Genomic DNA, 20,267 nt, shown 5'->3' on the forward strand with positions numbered 1-20,267 from the left:
GCAGTCTCCGCAACCCACGGCAGTCCCCACCACGCACCACCACTCCGCTTTGGTTGTTGTCAGCTCTCAGACTGACCAACAGCGGCATGATGTTGGATCCAGTGCAGCTACGCATGCACCCGTGCTGCCGGATTCAGCCGTTCAGCTTTTATCTCCTCCTTTGCCGCTTCCTCCTCAGCATTCGGATGAAGGAATCTCTGATGACGACGAAGCTGCGCATTTGGACGACCAACACTCCGACATAGATGAACCCAAGACTACACCTCCCTCCTTAGACTTTAGGAAAGTCCTTGCCCTGTTTAAGGAGTTGTATCCGGACCAGTTTGTGTCTGCAGCTCCACGCTCACCTCCCTCTGAGTTCGCTTTAGGCATGCAGTCAGCAGCTCCTGCCTTTACGAAGCTCGTACTCGCTCGCTCATCCAAGAGAGCTTTAAGGGTACTGGGAGAGTGGTTGCAGGCCAAGAAGCAACTTGGGAAGACATCCTTCATGTTTCCCCCGACCAAGCTTGCTTCCAAATCTAGCGTCTGGTATGCCACGGGAGAAGTTCTCGGCTTGGGAGTTCCTGCCTCTGCCCAGGGCGACTTCTCAAGTCTGGTAGACTCTCCCCGCAGACTGGCTATGAGACGCTCCAAGATTTGCTGGACCTCTTCGGATATGGACCATCTTTTGAAGGGAGTTTTCCGTGCGTTCGAGATCTTTAACTTCCTGGACTGGTGTTTGGGAGCCTTGAGCAGGAAGACCTCCCCTTCGGATAAGGACTCTGCCATGCTCATCATGTCCTGCATGGACAAAGCCATACGGGATGGGTCTGGCGAGCTTGCGGCTTCTTTCGTGTCTGGAGTTATCAAGAAGCGGGATCACCTTTGCTCCTTCTTGTCGGCGGGAGTCACCCCATGTCAGAAGTCAGAACTGATGTTTGCTCCGCTATCGAAGTGTCTCTTTCCTGAAGAGCTGATCAAGGGGATTGCTGCCTCGTTGATCCAGAAAGACACTCATGACCTGGTGGCGTCATCCGCACGTAAAGTCACAGCTTTACCTTCCGTGCCTAGACCTAGGATGGACACACCAGCGTCTAGGTTCATTCCGCCCTTTCGTGGCAGAACCTCCAGCAGAGGAGGTACTCGTGCCGTTAGTCAACGTGGCAACAAGAAGAAGGGTTCCAAGTCCTCAAAAGGCAGAGTCTGACTGCCACCTTCTTCAGACAGCAGTGGGAGCCAGGCTCAAGAACTACTGGCAGGCCTGGGAGAACAGGGGTGCAGACGCACAGTCTGTGAAGTTACTCAGAGAGGGGTACAGGATTCCATTCTTGCGCAAGCCCCCTCTAGCAACAACTCCCATCGACCTCTCTCCCAGGTACAGAGAGGAGGACAAGAGGCTAGCTTTACAGCAAGAGGTGTCTCTCTTGCTACAAAAGGGAGCGGTAGTCATAGTCCGGGACCATCAATCCCCGGGCTTCTACAACCGTCTCTTCTTAGTGGCGAAGAAGACAGGAGGGTGGAGACCGGTGCTAGACGTCAGTGCTCTGAATGTCTTTGTCACCAAGCAGACGTTCACCATGGAGACGACGAAGTCGGTTCTAGCATCGGTCAGGAAAGAAGACTGGATGGTCTCGTTAGACCTAAAGGACGCGTACTTTCACGTCCCCATCCACCCAGATTCCCAACCTTTTCTAAGGTTCGTTTTTGGGAAGGTGGTATACCAGTTCCAAGCCCTGTGCTTTGGCCTAAGCACGGCACCTCTAGTGTTTACCAAACTGATGAGGAATATTGCCAAATTCCTGCATTTAGCAGACATCAGAGCCTCCCTCTATTTGGACGACTGGCTTTTAAGAGCTGCGTCAAGTCGTCGCTGTCTGGAGAATCTCAAATGGACTCTGGATCTGACCAAGGAATTGGGTCTCCTGGTCAATATGGAAAAGTCCCAACTCGTCCCATCCCAAACTATAGTATATCTAGGTATGGAGATTCAGAGTCAAGCTTTTCGGGCTTTTCCGTCGGCCCCCAGAATCAGTCAAGCCCTAGAATGCATCCAGAGCATGCTGAAGAGGAACCGATGTTCAGTCAGACAGTGGATGAGTCTGATAGGGACGCTTTCATCGCTGGACCAGTTCATCGCGTTAGGGAGACTCCACCTCCGACCCCTTCAGTATCACCTAGCTGCTCACTGGAGAAAGGACATGACGCTAGAAGCGGTCTCAGTTCCTATCTCCGAGAAGATGAAGTCTGCACTGACTTGGTGGAAGAACAACATTCTGCTCAGGGAAGGTCTACCACTGGCTGTTCAGACCCCCGACCACCTTCTCTTCTCGGACGCATCGGACACGGGCTGGGGTGCGACACTGGACGGTCGGGAATGCTCGGGCACGTGGAATTCGGATCAAAGAGCACTGCACATCAACTGCAAGGAGCTACTGGCAGTTCATCTGGCCTTGAGAAGCTTCAAGTCCCTCCTTCTAGGCAAGGTGGTGGAAGTGAACTCCGACAACACCACAGCCTTGGCGTACATCTCCAAGCAAGGAGGGACTCATTCGATGACGTTGTTCGAGATCGCAAGGGACCTCCTCACCTGGTCAAGAGATCGAAGAATATCTCTAGTAACGAGGTTCATTCAAGGCGACATGAATGTCATGGCAGACCGCCTCAGCCGGAAGGGTCAGATCATCCCAACAGAATGGACCCTTCACAAGAATGTTTGCAACAGACTATGGGCCTTGTGGGGTCAGCCCACCATAGATCTGTTCGCTACCTCGATGACCAAGAGGCTCCCAATTTATTGCTCACCGATTCCGGACCCAGCAGCAGTTCACATAGATGCCTTTCTTCTGGATTGGTCCCATCTAGACCTTTATGCGTTCCCCCCGTTCAAGATTGTCAACAAGGTACTGCAGAAGTTTGCCTCTCACGAAGGGACAAGGTTGACGTTGGTTGCTCCCCTCTGGCCCGCGAGAGAATGGTTCACCGAGGTACTGCAATGGCTAGTAGACGTTCCCAGGACTCTTCCTCTAAGAGTGGACCTTCTGCGTCAGCCGCATGTAAAGAAGGTACACCCAAGCCTCCACGCTCTTCGTCTGACTGCCTTCAGACTATCGAAAGACTCTCAAGAGCTAGAGGCTTTTCGAAGGAGGCAGCCAGAGCGATTGCCAGAGCAAGGAGGACATCCACTCTCAAGGTCTACCAGTCAAAATGGGAAGTCTTCCGAAGCTGGTGCAAGGCGAATTCAGTATCCTCAACCAGTACCTCTGTAACTCAGATAGCTGACTTCCTTTTACACCTAAGGAAGGTAAGATCCCTTTCAGCTCCTACGATCAAAGGTTACAGAAGCATGTTGGCAGCAGTCTTCCGCCACAGAGGCTTAGATCTTTCCAACAACAAAGATCTACAGGACCTCCTTAAGTCTTTTGAGACCTCGAAGGAACGTCGGTTGGCCACACCAGGTTGGAACTTAGACGTGGTTTTAAGGTTCCTGATGTCAGCAAGGTTCGAACCGCTTCAATCAGCCTCTTTTAAAGATCTCACTTTGAAGACTCTTTTCCTCGTCTGCTTAGCAACAGCTAAAAGAGTCAGTGAGATACACGCCTTCAGCATGAACATAGGATTTACATCTGAAACGGCTACATGTTCCTTACAGCTTGGTTTTTTAGCTAAAAACGAACTCCCTTCTCGTCCTTGGCCCAAATCGTTCGAGATTCCAAGTCTGTCCAGTTTGGTTGGAAACGAACAAGAGAGAGTACTTTGCCCAGTAAGAGCTCTTAAGTACTATTTAAGACGTACGAAGCCATTACGAGGACAATCAGAAGCTTTATGGTGCTCTATTAAGAAACCTGATTTACCGATGTCGAAGAACGCAGTTTCTTATTACATCAGACTTTTGATTAGAGAAGCTCATTCTCATCTGAATGAGGAAGACCATGCTTTGCTGAAGGTAAGGACACATGAAGTTAGAGCTGTCGCAACTTCAGTGGCCTTCAAACAAAACAGATCTCTGCAGAGTGTAATGGATGCAACCTATTGGAGAAGCAAGTCAGTGTTCGCATCATTTTACCTTAAAGATGTCCAGTCTCTTTACGAGAACTGCTACACCCTGGGACCATTCGTAGCAGCGAGTGCAGTAGTAGGTGAGGGCTCAACCACTACATTCCCATAATCCCATAACCTTTTTTAATCTTTCTCTTGAAATGTTTTTATTGTTGTTTTTGGGTTGTACGGAAGGCTAAGAAGCCTTTCGCATCCTGGTTGATTTGGCGGGTGGTCAAATTCTTTTCTTGAGAAGCGCCTAGATTAGAGGTTGTGATGAGGTCCTTTAGTATGGGTTGCAGCCCTTCATACTTCAGCACCTAGGAGTCGCTCAGCATCCTAAGAGGATCGCGAGGCTCAGTAAGGAAGACGTACTTAAAAAGGCAGAGTAATTGTTCAAGTCGACTTCCTTACCAGGTACTTATTAATTTTATGTTTGTTATTTTGAATAACTGCTAAAATGAAATACGGAATACTTAGCTTCTAATGTTAACATGTATGCTGGTCTCCACCCACCCCCCTGGGTGTGAATCAGCTACATGATCAACGGGTAAGATTAATATTGAAAAATGTTATTTTCCTTAGTAAAATAAATTTTTGAATATACTTACCCGTTGATCATGAATTAAAGGACCCGCCCTTCCTCCCCATAGAGACCCAGTGGACCGAGGAGAAAATTGGTTCTTTGTTGACAAGAAGTACTTGAGTACCTACTAGACAGATGGCGCTGTTGATGTACACCCCCACCTGTATAGCGATCGCTGGCGTATTCCGCCCGTAGGTTTTTTCTGTCGGGCAGCAGAGCTGCAGCTACATGATCAACGGGTAAGTATATTCAAAAATTTATTTTACTAAGGAAAATAACATATTTATCATTTCGCTACATATTTCTATTGACTTGTATTTCAAGTATTTATAAGTGTAAAAAAACACACATTTTGTGACGGTTGGTTCAAGCCAGATTTGCGCCAGCGCGCATGCTACATTGCCGTCCGCACCTTGTATTATATTCTCGCACCTGTTTGAATAAACCGTCAGTTGTTGTTGGTGATAGCTCGTCTCACTGTCCTTACAAGACTTTTGATACAAAATCTGAGGTTTATGATTTCAGTTGGATTTGTGATTGTATCTCCAAATATTTGTAAGTTGGGGACCTTCTGTACCTGGGCTTTCATTGAGTTTGCCTTAAGATTAAGTTCTCTTGCCTGTTAGAGAAAAGTATTTGAGTCCGAGGACATTTGAGACTGAAAATGTCTTACAATTGATAGGATTGATGAGTTTGCATGAAAAACAGTTTCGTTTTAAAAAAACCTTTTCAAAGTACTTAAAAAGTGTTAATAATCTTTTTAAGAAGTTCAAAGTACCTTTGAAAGTTTCAGATGTAGTTTTCTGACAAAAAACTTTCATCTGTAGCAGTTGCATGTATGTTTGCTTGATTTTTTATTTTTTTGTGAAATCTTAAAAGTAATTAATTTTCTGATACCCATGCTCATAAGGATAAAACTGTTCCAAATAAGTACACATGAGTAGACTTGTTATTAAATAATGATAAAAGTATGGAACGAGTGCATATTTTGAAATAAGAGTGGGAACTAAAAAACAATAGTTATGTGGAGAACCTAAAACATTGCTATTGTATTCATTATATTTTTGTAGATTAGTATTCTTTCTTTCTCAAAAAAAGTTTGATTAACAAGACATAATTCAAGATTACTATTAGGGATAAACAAAGTCAGCTTGATTTAGCTTTCACTCATTTTTTGAAAACTTATCTAAAAAATTAGTATATATGTTTTTTGTTTAGTACAATGTTCATATTATTTTGTTTGGCTTATTTTCAGGTTGCTACATATTATTTTGAGTTCTCTATATTTAGTGTGATATATTTGCAGATTACTAAAGGTTGTTCTCGTCTAGAATTCCTTCGCCTGAAGCGATTGGGGCCCTCTGGAAAGTGTGTTTATTCAGCGCAGCTGGCAGAGGCTTTACCATTCTGCAAAAATCTGGTTCATCTAAGGTAATATTCTATAGAAGTTTTTATTTGTTTCTATACTTTTATTTGCTACAGTTTTCAAAGCTTTTGATGTGCAGTGAAAGTCATAGTTTAATGCAATGAGAGAAGATATCTTAGATATCTGATTAAGATTAATTTTTTTCATCTAAGGTGTTTTAGAAGCAGGGACAAGTGGCGCAATGGCATGTAATTAACCCTTTTACCCCCAGGCTCTTTGGAAATTTCCAACCCTTAACCCCCAAGGGGTTATTTTTTTTCCAGCACATTTTGCAGTATATGTTTTTTAAATTGCTCTAACAGCCATAATTTTTGTCATAGAGAGGTCAAGTTGGTTTCATTCTATTGGAAAATGCCTGAATTTTTTCAAAAAATTATCAAAAATATGAAAAAAAAATTTTTTATAGCATTTTTTTGCAAGGACGTACTGGTACGTCCATGGGGGTAAAGGGATGGGTTTTGTGAAACGTACCAGTACGTCCTTTGGGGGTAAAAGGGTTAATAATCCTATATCTAAGAATGCAATGTCTTTTCTTATAAAGGGTTTAGTCATTAAAGCTCATTAAGAGCTGGAAGCAGAGTATATTTCCACTCCTGAAAGTTAGAATTCATGATATAAGGGGTGCAGCTACGTCTCTTAATTTCTTTAAAAAATTATCATTGGGAAAGAAACGTATTAGCCGCAGTTCAGTGGAGCACTAAATCAACATTTTAAAAAATTTGAAAAAGTCTTGGTTAGTTTATTAAGGTTATTGGGCTTTTGGCTGAATAGCTTCGTCATGGCATGAGCTATTTCAAATAATTGTACTTGTTTTTTTATATTATGTATTAGTTTTATACAGCATTTTTCTCTATGCTTGTTTATTCTTAATTCCATGGAGGTCTGGTAGGAAGTTTTTAATTTGGTAGTAGGAGATGCATGGTTGAGATGTGGTTGCCTTGCTCAAAGGGGGAAGTACAAAGTCAGCAATGCTCTTGAGAGCAAGCTTTTATTTTTAGATGGTGTCAAAAAGAAAAATAAAGATCTCTGTAATTGTTCCAAAATCAAGCCAAACAGAAAATGTTATTAGTATTTATAAGATGAGATATATCAGAATGTTTTAGGTTATTTATATTTAAGATTGATTAATTGTTTCATCACCTTCCATTACTTACCTATCTCCTAAGGAATTTGGTTGCCACCAATGTGACTCCTAGGTATGATTCATCAAAATAAACAATTTTGATGATAGAATTAATTTTTAAATATTTAACTTAGCCGGTGAATATATAATAGCTGCTACTCAGCGGCTCGACAGAAAACACACTCAAAAAACTCGCGAGCGATCGCTATGAAGGTTGCGGGTGTGCCCACCAGCGCCAACTATCGGCCAGATACCACTCTTGCATGTAAACAAACCCTTCAATTCTTCTCTGTCGACCTTGACGACAAGACGTATCATTACTCGCTGTAGAACCTGGAGTTTTCTCAACATATTTGGTGAAGTACTTCATTTTGGGTTGAGCTTTCGCAGTGCAGGTGTTTTATCTTCAACTTAAATCTTGAACTCGTTTTGGATAGATTTAATTTTTGATGACTTTGGATTGTTTTATGGACTTTCTTTGAATTTTAAATGGCCGACCCTTCCCTTAGTACGGAAGTGTTTTTGGCTTTTAGCAATTATCTTATCACGTTATAAATTAATTATAGATTTTCCTCTATATATTTTATATCTCAACCGCCTTTATTAGGCCTCTTCGATTAGCTTTCCATGTATAATAAACATCAAGATAAATTTTAATGATTTGTTTATATGCGACCTTTCCTGAGAGTAGGCGGTCCTAACTTGGAAACCGAAGTTAAACAACGTTGAGCCCTTTCAATCGTAAATAACTTTTACAGAGCTAATGATTTAAAACTTATTAAATGAATATTTTTTAGTAGATATTTTATGAAAGAATTTCTTTGAATAGTCTTCGTACTGTTTCGAAGATGAACTAACGTTTAGTTTATTTATGCTACGCAGTTTGCGCTCTATCGTTACGATAGAGAGAGAGAGTATCATGGTTTCACTTTGCAGAAAGAGTAAATCGATTTTGACGTTTTGTTCATTCTTCTTTCAAAGCTTAAATGTTTTAAATTCTATTTTAAAGGAACTTTTTAATTGAAAAACCTTTCAGTTTTTTCCTTTGGTCAAATAACCTGTTTATTGACGAAACGTAAGTGGGCTCTTCTCTTCGGTGCGAAATCAAGAGAGAGAGAGAGAGAGAGAGATAGAGACGGAGAGAGACAAAGGAGAGAGAACGTTCCGATCTTTATTCTCGTCCCAAGCGAGTAACGTTGTTCTCGTGTTACTCTCGTCCCTAGTCTCTTTACGGGGAGAAAGGATAAAACGTTTTTAGTTTTTATTCTCGTTCCAAGGCACTGTACGGTGAGAGATTGAAAACGTAGTTTTGAATGAACTAGTGTTTAGTCTCTTTCCCAGCCACTGATCTTTTTATCTTAAAATATGTTTACTGTTTTTTGCTTGTATTAATGTGCTTACATTATACGACTGATTTCGCAATTATAACCTTTTGATGAGGGTAGAATTGCGTGCTTCAGGTAGAAATCAGTTTTATTCATACCTAATGTGAATTGTTAAAAAATTCGATTTCAGTGAAATAAGTGCAAAACAGAAAATCGTAGTGATAAAGTGATATTGCGCAAAGTGTTATCAGTGTTGCGACCGAGGGTTCGTCTGTTCGTGCCTGTCGTTCGCCTAGTCCGGGACCTCTTGCAAGCTCCCAAGCCCAGGGGAGAAGTAATGTCGTACGACTTATGGGTTCGAGAGGCCTTGATCAGCGAACAGACGTTCCCTCTATGGTATCGGGCGTATCTCACCAAGATCACCCCTACCATAAGGCGAGAGAGACCATTTTCTCCTCGTCATCCGAAGGCTTTTCACATAAGAAACCGTGGAACAAGGTTTCGAGGCCCTTTAAGCGAAAGTCAGTCCTTTCAGGACAGGTCCAGCGTCCTGGTTTTAACTATTAGGACAGCTCTGACCATATGCAGTCATCGGAAGACTGCTCGCCGCCAAAACAAAAGCGTAACACAGGCTCCGAGAGTCTTTTTGTAGGCAAGGTTTTGCAGTCACAGACGTTACCCTCGTCTCTTACCGCAACCATTCCCGTTGATCCTAAATGGGCTGTACGGCAAGACATGCAGAATAAGCTTGCCTCTCTTATGGAAGACTATTCTGCCGATAAGGTTCACGTTGATCCTAGCCGTTTATCTCATCGAGATCCTGGCCTTCAGCCGCCCAAACGAACCTTTGTGCGTCCTGTTGACGTTGGCGTAGCTAAGTCACGTCAGTCACGATATGTAGAGCCTCACTCGATGCGGTCACGTGTTGACTTTCAGCCGCATTTGGACGTTAGGCCGCTTCCTAATGCTCCTGTTGACGTTCAGGACGTTCGCCAACCAGCGGAGTTAACTTGTTTTGACGCTGAGCGTCAACTACCGCAGTCCAGAGTTGTTTTGACTGCTCAGACTAGGCAGTCAAAACAGTCTCGAGTGGACGCCGAGCGTCCTCCCGCATCTGTTGTTGTTGACAGTTCACAGACTGTTAAGCAGTTACATGACGTTGCGTCCTGGTCCGCTACTAATGCACCAGTGCGTGTGGACTCTGCTTGTAAAGCATTGCTACCACGGTAGGTCTCTCCCTTGCTTGAGACTCGGCTATTGTCGGACAAGGTTCCTTCAGATGAGGAAGTTGCTGTTCCCCCTCCTACTGATATTCCCTTGAGGACTCTGTCAGATGGAGAGGAGCCTAAAGCTGCTTAGCCCTCTATGGACTTTAAATAAATCATGCTGATTTTTAAGGATCTTTGTCCGGATCTTTTTGTAACTGCTGCTCCTCGTTCGCCTAAACGTCAGAGTTTACACTAGGCCTAGCTACTTCGAAGCCGTTGTTTTATAAGCTAGTGCTCTCTCGCTCTTCTAAGAGAGCTTTACGTTTGCTAGGCGACTGGTTTATCACCAGGAGGAGTTTGGGGGAGACAGCCTTTGCTTTCCCTACTTTTAAGCTGGCTTATAGAGCGAGAGTCTGATATGACACGAGAGAAGTTCTCGGCTTGGGAGTTCCTGCCTCTGCCCAGATAGACTTCTCAAACCTCATAGACTCTCCCTGGTGCCTGGCCATGAGACGCTCCAAGATTTTATGGTCGACTTCAGAGCTATTTTCGAGCGTTTGAAGTTTTGCTGTACAATTATGTCATGCATAAACAAGGCTTTCAGGGATGGCTCCAATGATCTGACAGCCACGTTCTCTGCAGGAACAAGTCCCTCAGGGATGGCTCCAATGATCTGGCAGTCATGTTCAATGCAGGAGTACGTAAGAGGCAAGTGCGCTTAATGTGTTCATTGTCAAGACAAACTTCACGATGAAGTCTACCAGGCTGTCTTGACAGCATTTATGGAAGGCGACTGGATGGTCTCTCTCGACCTTCAGGAGGCATACTTCCACATTCCTATACACCCGGATTCCCAACCGTTTCTGAGGTTTGCTTACAGGAATGTGGGGTACCAGTTTCGAGCCCTGTGCTTTGGCCTCAGTCCTGCTCCTCTCGTGTTTACGAGGCTCATGAGGAATGTGGCAAAATCCCTCCATCTATCGGGGATCCGAGCCTCCCTGTACTTGGACGACTGGCTTTTCAGAGCATCGTCCAGTCTTCGCTGTCTGCAGGATCTACATTGGACGTTGAGTCTGGCCAGGGAGTTGGGACTTTTGGTCAACCTAAAAGTCCCAACTGATCCCATCCCAGAGTATTCTATATTTGGGGATGGAGATTCGCAGTCCAGTTTTTTTTTCGGGCTTTTCCGTCTGCCACCGAATAGAACAAGCCCTCTCGAAGTCCAACTAATGCTGAAAAGAAAACGTTTGTTCAGTCAGGAGTTGGAACAGTCTCGTAGGGACTCTCTCATCCCTGGAGCAGTTTGTCTCACTAGGGAGACTACACCTTCTGCCTCTCCGGTTCCATCTAGCCTCTCACTGGAACTAGGACAAGACGTTAGAGACGGTATCATTCCCAGTCTCCGAACCAGTAAAGGCATGCCTGAAATGGTGGGACAGCAATATCAGTCTGAGAGAGGGACTATCCCTAGCAGTCAAGAACCCAAACCACATGTTGTTCTCAGACGCGTCGGATTTGGGTTGGGGTGCGACCCTGGACGGTCGGGAATGCTTGGGTCTGTGGACCTCAAGTCAGAAGAGCATGCACATCAACGGCAAGGAGCTATTAGCAGTCCACTTGGCCTTGATGATATTCGAAAGCTTCTTCGAAACTAAGTGGTAGAGGTCAACTCAGACAACACCACAACTTTGGCGTACATCTCCAAGCTAGGAGGCACACTCCTTCACGCTGCTCGAGATCGCAAGGGACCTTCTCTTATGGTCAAGAAATCGAGGTATCTCCCTGTTGACGAGATTCATCCAGGGGGACTTGAACGTCTTGGCAGACTGTCTCAGTCGGAGGGGTCAGGTGATACCCACGGAATGGACCCTCCACAAGGACGTGGGCAAGAGTCTTTGGGCTACTTGGGGTCAACCCACCATAGACCTCTTTGCCTCCTCGTTGACCAAAAGGTTACCAATCTATTGCTCTCCAGTCCTAGATACAGAAGCAATCCACATAGACGCGTTTCTACTGGATTGGTCTCTTCTGGACTTATATGCATTCCCACCATTCAAGATAGTCAACAAGGTACTGCAGAAGTTCGCCTCTCACGAAGGGACAAGGTTGACGTTGGTTGCTACCCTCTGGCCCGCGAGAGAATGGTTCACCGAGGTACTTCAATGGCTGGTAGACTTTCCTAGAAGTCTTCCTCTAAGGGTAGATCTGTTACGTCAGCCCCACGTAAAGAATGTCCATCAAAGCCTCCCCGCTCTTCGTCTGACTTCCTTCAGACTATCGAAAGACTCTCAAGAGCTCGAGGCTTTTCGAAGGAGGCAGCCAGTGCGATTGCAAGAGCGAGGAGAGCTTCTACCATTAGAGTATACCAGTCGAAGTGGGAAGTCTTTTGAGACTGGTGCAAGTCAGCATCTGTGTCCTCGTCCAGTACCTCTGTAGCCCAAATCGCAGATTTTCTTTTACATCTGAGAAAGGTTCGCTCCCTTTCAGCTCCCACGATTAAGGGCTACAGGAGCATGTTGGCTTCGGTCTTTTGACATAGAGGCTTAGATCTTTCCAACAATAAAGATCTCCAAGATCTCCTTAAGTCTTTCGAGACCTCTAAGGAACGTCGTTTGGCAACTCCTGGATGGAACTTAGACGTGGTCATAAGGTTCCTCATGTCAGACAGGTTTGAGCCATTACATTCAGCCTCCCTGAAGGATCTCACCCTCAAGACACTTTTCCTAGTGTGCTTGGCTTCGGCTAAAAGGGTCAGTGAACTTCATGCCTTCAGTAAGAACATTGGTTTTTTCTACAGAAAAAGCCACTTGTTCACTTCAACTTGGTTTCCTGGCCAAAAATATGAACTGCCTTCTCGTCCTTGGCCTAAATCTTTTGATATTCCTTGCTTATCAGAGATCGTAGGCAACGAACTGAAAAGAGTATTATGTCCTGTTAGAGCTCTTAAGTTCTATTTAGCTCGTACTAAGTCATTACGAGGTAAATCTGAGGCATTATGGTGCTCAGTTAAGAAACCATCATTGCCTATGTCAAAGAATGCTTTGTCATATTTTATCAGATTTTTTAATACGAGAAGCTCATTCTCACTTGAATGAGAAAGACCGATGTTTGCTTAAGGTTAAGACGCACGAAGTTAGAGCTATAGCAATCTCCGTGGCCTTCAAGCAAAATAAATCTCTGCAAAGTATTATGGACGCGACTTTTTGGAGAAGCAAGTCAGTGTTCGCGTCATTTTACTTAAAAGATGTCCAGACTCTTTACGAGGACTGCTACACACTGGGTCCATTCGTTGCAGCGAGTGCAGTAGTGGGTGAGGGTTCTACCACTACATTACCCTAATTCCAATATCCTTTTTAATCTGTCTCTTGAAATGTTTTTTAATATTGTTTTTGGGCTGTACGGAAGGCTAAGAAGCCTTTCGCATCCTTGTTGATTTGGCGGGTGGTCAAAGTCATTTCTTGAGAGCACCCAGATTAGGGGTTTGATGAGGTCCTGTTAGTATGGGTTGCAACCCTTTATACTTCAGCTCCTGGGAGTCTTTCAGCATCCTAAGAGGATCGCTGGGCTTCGTGAGGAAGACAGACTTACAAGGCAGAGTAATCGTCTAAGTCAACTTCCTTACCAGGTACCTATATATTTTGGTTTTGTTATATTGATAACTGTCAAAAACTCTTAGCTTATACGCTGTAAACTTAATTAACTCTGGTCTCTACCCACCGCCTTGGGTGTGAATCAGCTATTATATATTCACCGGCTAAGTTAAATATTTAAAAATGATATTTTAATTATAAAATAAATTTTTGAATATACTTACCCGGTGAATATATAAATTAAAGGCCCTCCCTTCCTCCCCAATAGAGACGCAGCGGGACGAGAAGAATTGAAGGGTTTGTTTACATGCAAGAGTGGTATCTGGCCGATAGTTGGCGCTGGTGGGCACACCCGCAACCTTCATAGCGATCGCTCGCGAGTTTTTTGAGTGTGTTTTCTGTCGAGCCGCTGAGTAGCAGCTATTATATATTCACCGGGTAAGTATATTCAAAAATTTATTTTATAATTAAAATATCATTTTTTTGATACTTGACTTTAAGTCACATATTTCCCCCCTCATCCCCACTTTCAATGACTGAGAGAGATTTGAAGAAACTATAAAACTCTTCCATGACTTCAGTGATATGAAGCATTTCTGTTATTCACAAGGTTACATCTCAACATTTTATTGCTTTTTATGGATGGTGGGAGAGACTGCCCAAGATATAGGAGACCAAGTGGTAATGCAAGGGTGTTCCCGGAACAAATGAATATGGGCGTAAATTTGTGTCTTTGATTTAGAGTAGAGTCTCATATGTGGACTTGTAGTAGCTTATAGCTCTCTCTTTTGCTCCTTAGTCTGTCATCTACATAAAGCCTCAACAACTTGTAGATAGTGGGTTATGACTCCTAATTCACTTTTTTAACATCTACATGCTTTTTCTCTTTTGGTATCAAGGTGCCCAAACCTTATGGAAATATACTGAAACATCCCTCTTTGTCGTGGCATGGAACCAGCCTCTTAAACCTAATGTATATTGAAATGTTAGTCCTAATGTACCATGATTTTCTCTGACACTTCTGTACTTCAATACACCATCACCAAATGTCTTCTTCTTTGTGGGCCCTTACCCTTAGTCTCGAATATATCTTGGCACACTTCGGCTGCCTGTGGATCAAGTCTAAGGGTCTGTTCCATAGAGACAAGGGATGCTTATCTCATCCTCATCTTTGGATTGATGCTGTTTTGAGTAATTCACAAGGCCCCTTCGTTGTTATATATGACTGAAGGGATGTTTTTGTTATCCCTGATTACTGAAGAATTTTCTATGGCTACAAGATTTAAATCCAGGCACCGTAACATTGCATATACAGTAGCTTTTAATCTTATTAATGGAATGGTAGTGGCTGAAATATTAACCTGTTGGATGAGTCTTTCCTTCTGTTAGTTAACTTATTCTGGAATTATTTTAAGTATGTTCCCTTACCATGTATAACCTTAACTCAAAATGTAGGCCCCCTAGAATTTATTCAAGAAAAATCTCTTCTGTATCTCAAAAGATAAACAGCAACTTTCTCCAAATTAGTGATATATAAAATTCTAAATAAATAAGTATTCCATTCTTTTCCTTTGAGAACTGTGCTTAGAATGACTAACTTATCTGGGTGGTACTGTAGATATCTTAGATCTCTACTATTCAGGCTATTATTTTTGTATAGAAGTAACTCCTATCTATAGTCCTAACCCCTACTCTAAATTATGATAAGCTTATTTGATGTAGATTTGAAAAATGACAGCCATGTTGAAGGAATTTTTATATTTTTTTATATTTTTGGGGTGGATCTTCAACTGTCCTTAATGATTCATTACTCTCTGGCCATCTATATCAATCATAGAAATAAAAAAAAATTTATAAGGAAATTTATAATTTCAATACAGTACTTAATATTTAGACCAGTGACATCTTCCCAACATACTGTACAGTATACCTAAAACAAAAGCAACTTGGAATAGGCTTAAGAACTGGGTACTGGGTTCTACCTAGATTAGTGGTGCTTTTTTATACTTACCTTTAGACCTAGTCTATGGCCTGCTGAGATCATAGGCTTTTTAAATGTTTTACGTAAAAGCTTGTGCTAAAACGTATGTAACTTTTTTAATATAGGCAAGTATTGATATAATTGACTTAAATTTTCCTTCTTAAGGTCAGGGAGATGGCATTGTGTAGATACTGTATTAGCCATATGTCTTGAAGGTAAGTATGGAAATAATGGATTTTATGATTGAAGTTCTGTCTTTTTTTTTTCAGAGTTGAACAGAACTACTTAGCACCAGGAACAGCCATATTCAAAGCAGTAGAGGAATGCCCAAAGCTCAAGAGGTTTGCTCTTTTGTCTGAAAGAGATATGATGCCGTTAAACGTAGATGCTATCGAGCATCTTATTCAAAACCACTTGGGTCTTATCTTTGTATTCATCCTAGGAAGCTTGGTGACGAGAGATAAATGCATCAAACTGATGAGAAAATTCAAGAATTTGTAAGTATCAAAATCATTGTTAATATGGAGAAACTTATTCAGGCCATTATTTAATTTCTAAACTCTCATAGGGATAGTATAATGTTTAAGTTCAGTGAACATCTCCCCTGTATTGTTGTCCCAGAGTTATGCCATTTGTGCTTATCACACCTGCATTATTATTTTTCACCATACTGTAAACGCTATGCAGTATTTTGATATCTTATGTGCATTTGTTCCAATACATATACAAACCATCTTTACATAGAAGAAATAATGGCGAAGCTGGAGTATACGGTCGTTAAAATTTTATAACTACGGTAAATGTAAACAATTGCTCAGTAGTTGCCGGCCTGTAGAGGGGAAGCACTGCTCCCATGCCTGCTCACTGACAAACCACTTAGATTTCAACCCTTGGTGAGAATGGACGTTCCACTGACTAGAGTACTGGCTGCTTTAATTGCTTTGTATTTTCTTGTACTTTTGAGGAAGTGTCTTCGGGGAGATGCTGGAGATGCAGGCTTGCACGGATATGTCGGGTCAGAAGCGTGGCACCTTCTTGTCTAAAAGGGAAACAGATCCTCACCTTTCATGCCCAGTGGGAAGCTTACGGCAGGAGGAGGAAGAAGAGGTCGAAAAGTGATTCTTCTTCCTTGGGGTAGCGCCTGAAGTCAAAGAAATCCCTACATCTCTCCCAACCCCTGGTGTGCTCCCATAACGACCCTTCTCCTTTGGTCTCCTCTGAAGGCTGCTTGGGTAGAAGTGATGGTCCTTTAACGTTAGGGGAAACCTCAAAGCAGGAGGACCTTCCTGTTTTGCCTAGCGAAACAGAGGGCCTTCCTCTCAGGGAGAACCCAGTTTTCAGATAGATGATGCCTTGCAACTGTCATGGCTTTCCTTGGATATGCAGGAATCCCCCTCCAATGAACATCTGGTGAAGGGTCTGTCTCAGGTACTCATCAGGAGTGAATTTTGGCTTTTGTCGGAGATGCCATCAGCTCATCTCCCTCTAAAGTAGAGAAGAAAGAGTTTCTTCATCTTGGTTTCATGCACCCAGAGCCTTGTGAGCTCCTTGTAGGAGACACACTTGCTAGTAAGTCTCCCACACACTGCACGCCCTCCCTCTAGGATGTGAGTACATGTTGATGAGCAAATTGCCTCTCAACACACCCTCTTAGCTTGTCGGCCCTTTGGAGCTTGTCCTTGAGTATATGTGCAAACATTCCTGTAGGGGTCTCATCAGCTTTACAGAAAGCTCAGAAGCACTTGAGCACCCCTGCTCTTCGAAATTGTCTCTTCATCACCAACAGAGATTCGTATATGAGCGTGCCCTGTCTCCTGCTCTTCATAGCAATCACGAGAACCATCGGCACGTTCTTAAGTACTTTATAGGGGCGTATTTACTCTTGAGTGCAGTAGCTCACCTGTGTGCATGCCTGGTAATTCAACGCAGTCCTCCCTCACCTACATCTGGGGAGTGAGGATGCACTATGATGTGTGTCATTCAACAGCATACTCCTACAGCGAGCTCTCAACTATTTATAGGCAGACAGCAGGTTACCTACCTGCCACAGATATCATTAAAAGGCGAGCCATCATAGTTCATGCTCGCTATCAGAATATTGTTCGTAGTTAACCAGTGATGTAGCAGGGCACTTGATCCTGCTGAAAGTCCAACAGGATCCTAGGCTTGCTCATGGTCCTCGCACCTTCATGTTGGACTGCCATCTAGAACCCTCACATTTTCAAGAACGCTTACCTGAGAGCGTTAGGGCACGAACTCCTCAGCTCCTCAGAAGATTACAGTGATCCTCAATTTCAGGAATGGGAAATCATGCCAATTAGACTAGATGATAAGAGATGTAAACAACAGTGCCAGTTGACTCCTCCTATGGGTGATACTCTCCATCCTACAACCCATCGGGGCCCCAGATCACCCATGGAGATCACCTACATCAAGGAGTTTTCACCATCAGTGATTGAGATGGACACACTCTCGTTCCCCTCTCCTTAGTAGTAGAAGGAACGATGAAAACCTCCCGCAGCCTTCTTCATATCAGATGAAGATCCGTTCAGATCCTGAGCCTAGGACATCAAGAGAAAGGAAGGCAACCATCAGTCTCCTCCCTTCGTTCTCTTATGTTCATACCTCAGAGAGTGCAAGCACTCAAAGACCGTGCCTAAAAATAAGGCTTCTCGACTGATCGTGAACCTGAGGAAATCACGAGAAGTCAAGGCTTTGGGGTTAACAGTTACCTCTCAGAAGGACACTATGGAAACCTTCTCTAAGTCTTGCTCACTTTAGTTTCTTGTAGGAAAATGTAAGAAAAAAAAAACATGTTTAAGTCAAGCAGCATCTAGACTTAACAGATATGGAATACATATTGTATGTGTTAGGTTACTTTATTCTAAGATATTTTTACTAGTCAGGTATACTAAATAAATTCATATGTCATTTTCTCTTTTGCCATTTGTATGCTAATAAAATTTGTGCTCATTGCGAAATTAATGCTCATTTTGTATTTCAGAGAGTCCCGTCCAGCCCTCGTCGTACGCATAAAAAATGTCTTAAGAGATGCTTTTGATGACAAGAATCAAGACAATCATTCAACTCCAGCTTGCCACTTCAACGAGATGGTCATGTTTCGGAGTTGGATGTATGAGTTTTATGATACTGATTAAGTATTAAAAAAATATTTATAGTTTTCTATCTTATGTGTATGTGGAAACACTGCATTCTGTACATAAAGATATATTTATACAGTTCTCAGACTCCTTTAAAATCTTTCCTCTTCATAAGTTGACAGCACAGACTTACAGCATTAGTATTCCAAATATTTTTCCATTTCAAGCCTGTCAATTTTCCATAGGCTATTTGTACGTCATTTGAAAATTCCAGTCATATAATGCCACTTCCATAAGACAGTAAAAATCAGGTGGATCAAGTAGGTTGGCACTTGCACTTATGCTCCCCTAAGTACGTGGTGGTTAACCAAATCACTTCTAGTGAGTATGTCAACTGGTTACCACCTTCAGTTGTTCCCAGAATTTAAGAGCCCTTGAGGATTACTGTGCCTTTTTCAATTTACATTTCAAATATTTTCATTAATTTAGTTTATTAATCTTTTCAGTGTGATGGCAGTAACATTAATTATATGGTTAAGATTTTCACAATTTTCAATGAACCCCTGCAAAGGAATGGGAATAGCACCAGCCTTTTATTTCATCAAACTACTTCTTTACTGGTTTCATTTACTCTAGTTGTGATGAGATTTTCAGTCTCTCAGATGTGCAATTTATTTGGTGAAGATTTTGTAACAATATTTAGTCCCAGTTTTGTCTCTGAAAAGCAGGAGGTAGTTAGAGTTGGACTGTTTTTAATTTAAAGTTCATATTTTAATCGTTATCTTTGGTAATATCTGTGTTGAAAGTCATCAAGCTTAAAATGTTGTGCAATCTCCACAGCAAAAAATGGTAGGAAATTTTGTTCAGTCACCAAATTATTCGTGATCTGGTGCGTCTGATGTCCGGGGTATTTTTTAGGCAATTTGCATTTTGTTATTTTGCATTTTAATGCTTGCTCTTAGAAATGCATCACTTTAACACAATTACCCTAAAACCAATTTTCAATATTAAACTTAGCCGGTGATTATATAAGCTGCAGCTCTGCTGCCCGACAGAAAAACTCTACGCTCAAAATACGCCAGCGATCGCTATGCAGGTAGGGGGTGTACATCAACAGCGCCATCTGTCTAGCAGGTACTCAAGTACTCCATGTAAACACAGAACCAATTTTCTCTCTGTCGTGCCACCGGCAAGACCTACTAAATTCGCTGTTGCTTACTGGATTGGTTTTCACAGATTTTGGTGAAGTACACATTTCTAGTTATTAGCTTTCGCTTTGCAGAGGTTATCTTCAATACATCCTTGCATTCTTTTATTGATTTTTGGATTATTTGTTGACGACTTGGATAGATTTTGAATTCCCCTTGACCACGCCTCCCTCCTTGGACTTTAGGAAAGTTCTTGCACTGTTCAAGGAGATGTATCCTGATCAGTTTGTTTCTGCAGCCCCACGCTCTCCTCCATCTGAGTTCGCTTTAGGCACGCAGTCATCCGCGCCTGCCTTTACGAAGCTCGTCCTCGCCCGCTCGTCTAAGAGAGCTTTAAGAGTGTTGGGAGATTGGATGCAGTCCAAAAAGCACCTTGGGAAGACAGCATTCTTGTTTCCCCCTGCGAAACTCGCTTCCAGATCGAGCGTCTGGTATGCCACGGGAGAAGTTCTCGGCTTGGGAGTTCCTGCCTCTGCCCAGGGCGACTTCTCAAGTCTAGTAGACTCTCCCCGCAGGCTAGCCATGAGACGCTCCAAGATTTGTTGGACTCCTTCAGACTTAGACCATCTGATGAAAGGAGTGTTCAGAGCCTTCGAGGTTTTTAACTTTTTGGATTGGTGTTTGGGAGCGTTGAGCAGGAAGACCTCCCCTTCTGACAAGGAAACTTCCATGCTCTTTATGTCCTGCATGGACAAGGCCATACGG

At 42.9% G+C, this 20,267-nt stretch overlaps 1 protein-coding gene across 1 annotated transcript in view; it reads left to right on the plus strand.

Annotated features, from left to right (window-relative positions):
* The window catches only part of LOC137624416 (F-box/LRR-repeat protein 18-like), a 94,839-nt gene extending 75,526 nt beyond the window's left edge, over positions 1-19,313 (plus strand). Inside the window, exons 9-11 of the mRNA XM_068355161.1 lie at positions 5,907-6,031; positions 15,523-15,750; positions 18,258-19,313. Of these exons, the coding sequence (XP_068211262.1) occupies positions 5,907-6,031; positions 15,523-15,750; positions 18,258-18,411 (507 nt within the window). The 3' untranslated portion in view covers positions 18,412-19,313. The remainder of the gene's footprint in view (positions 1-5,906; positions 6,032-15,522; positions 15,751-18,257) is intronic.
* The last annotated feature ends 954 nt before the right edge of the window (positions 19,314-20,267 follow it).

This window comes from Palaemon carinicauda, chromosome 31 (assembly GCF_036898095.1).
Source record: "Palaemon carinicauda isolate YSFRI2023 chromosome 31, ASM3689809v2, whole genome shotgun sequence".
Classification (NCBI taxonomy): Eukaryota; Metazoa; Arthropoda; class Malacostraca; order Decapoda; family Palaemonidae; genus Palaemon; species Palaemon carinicauda.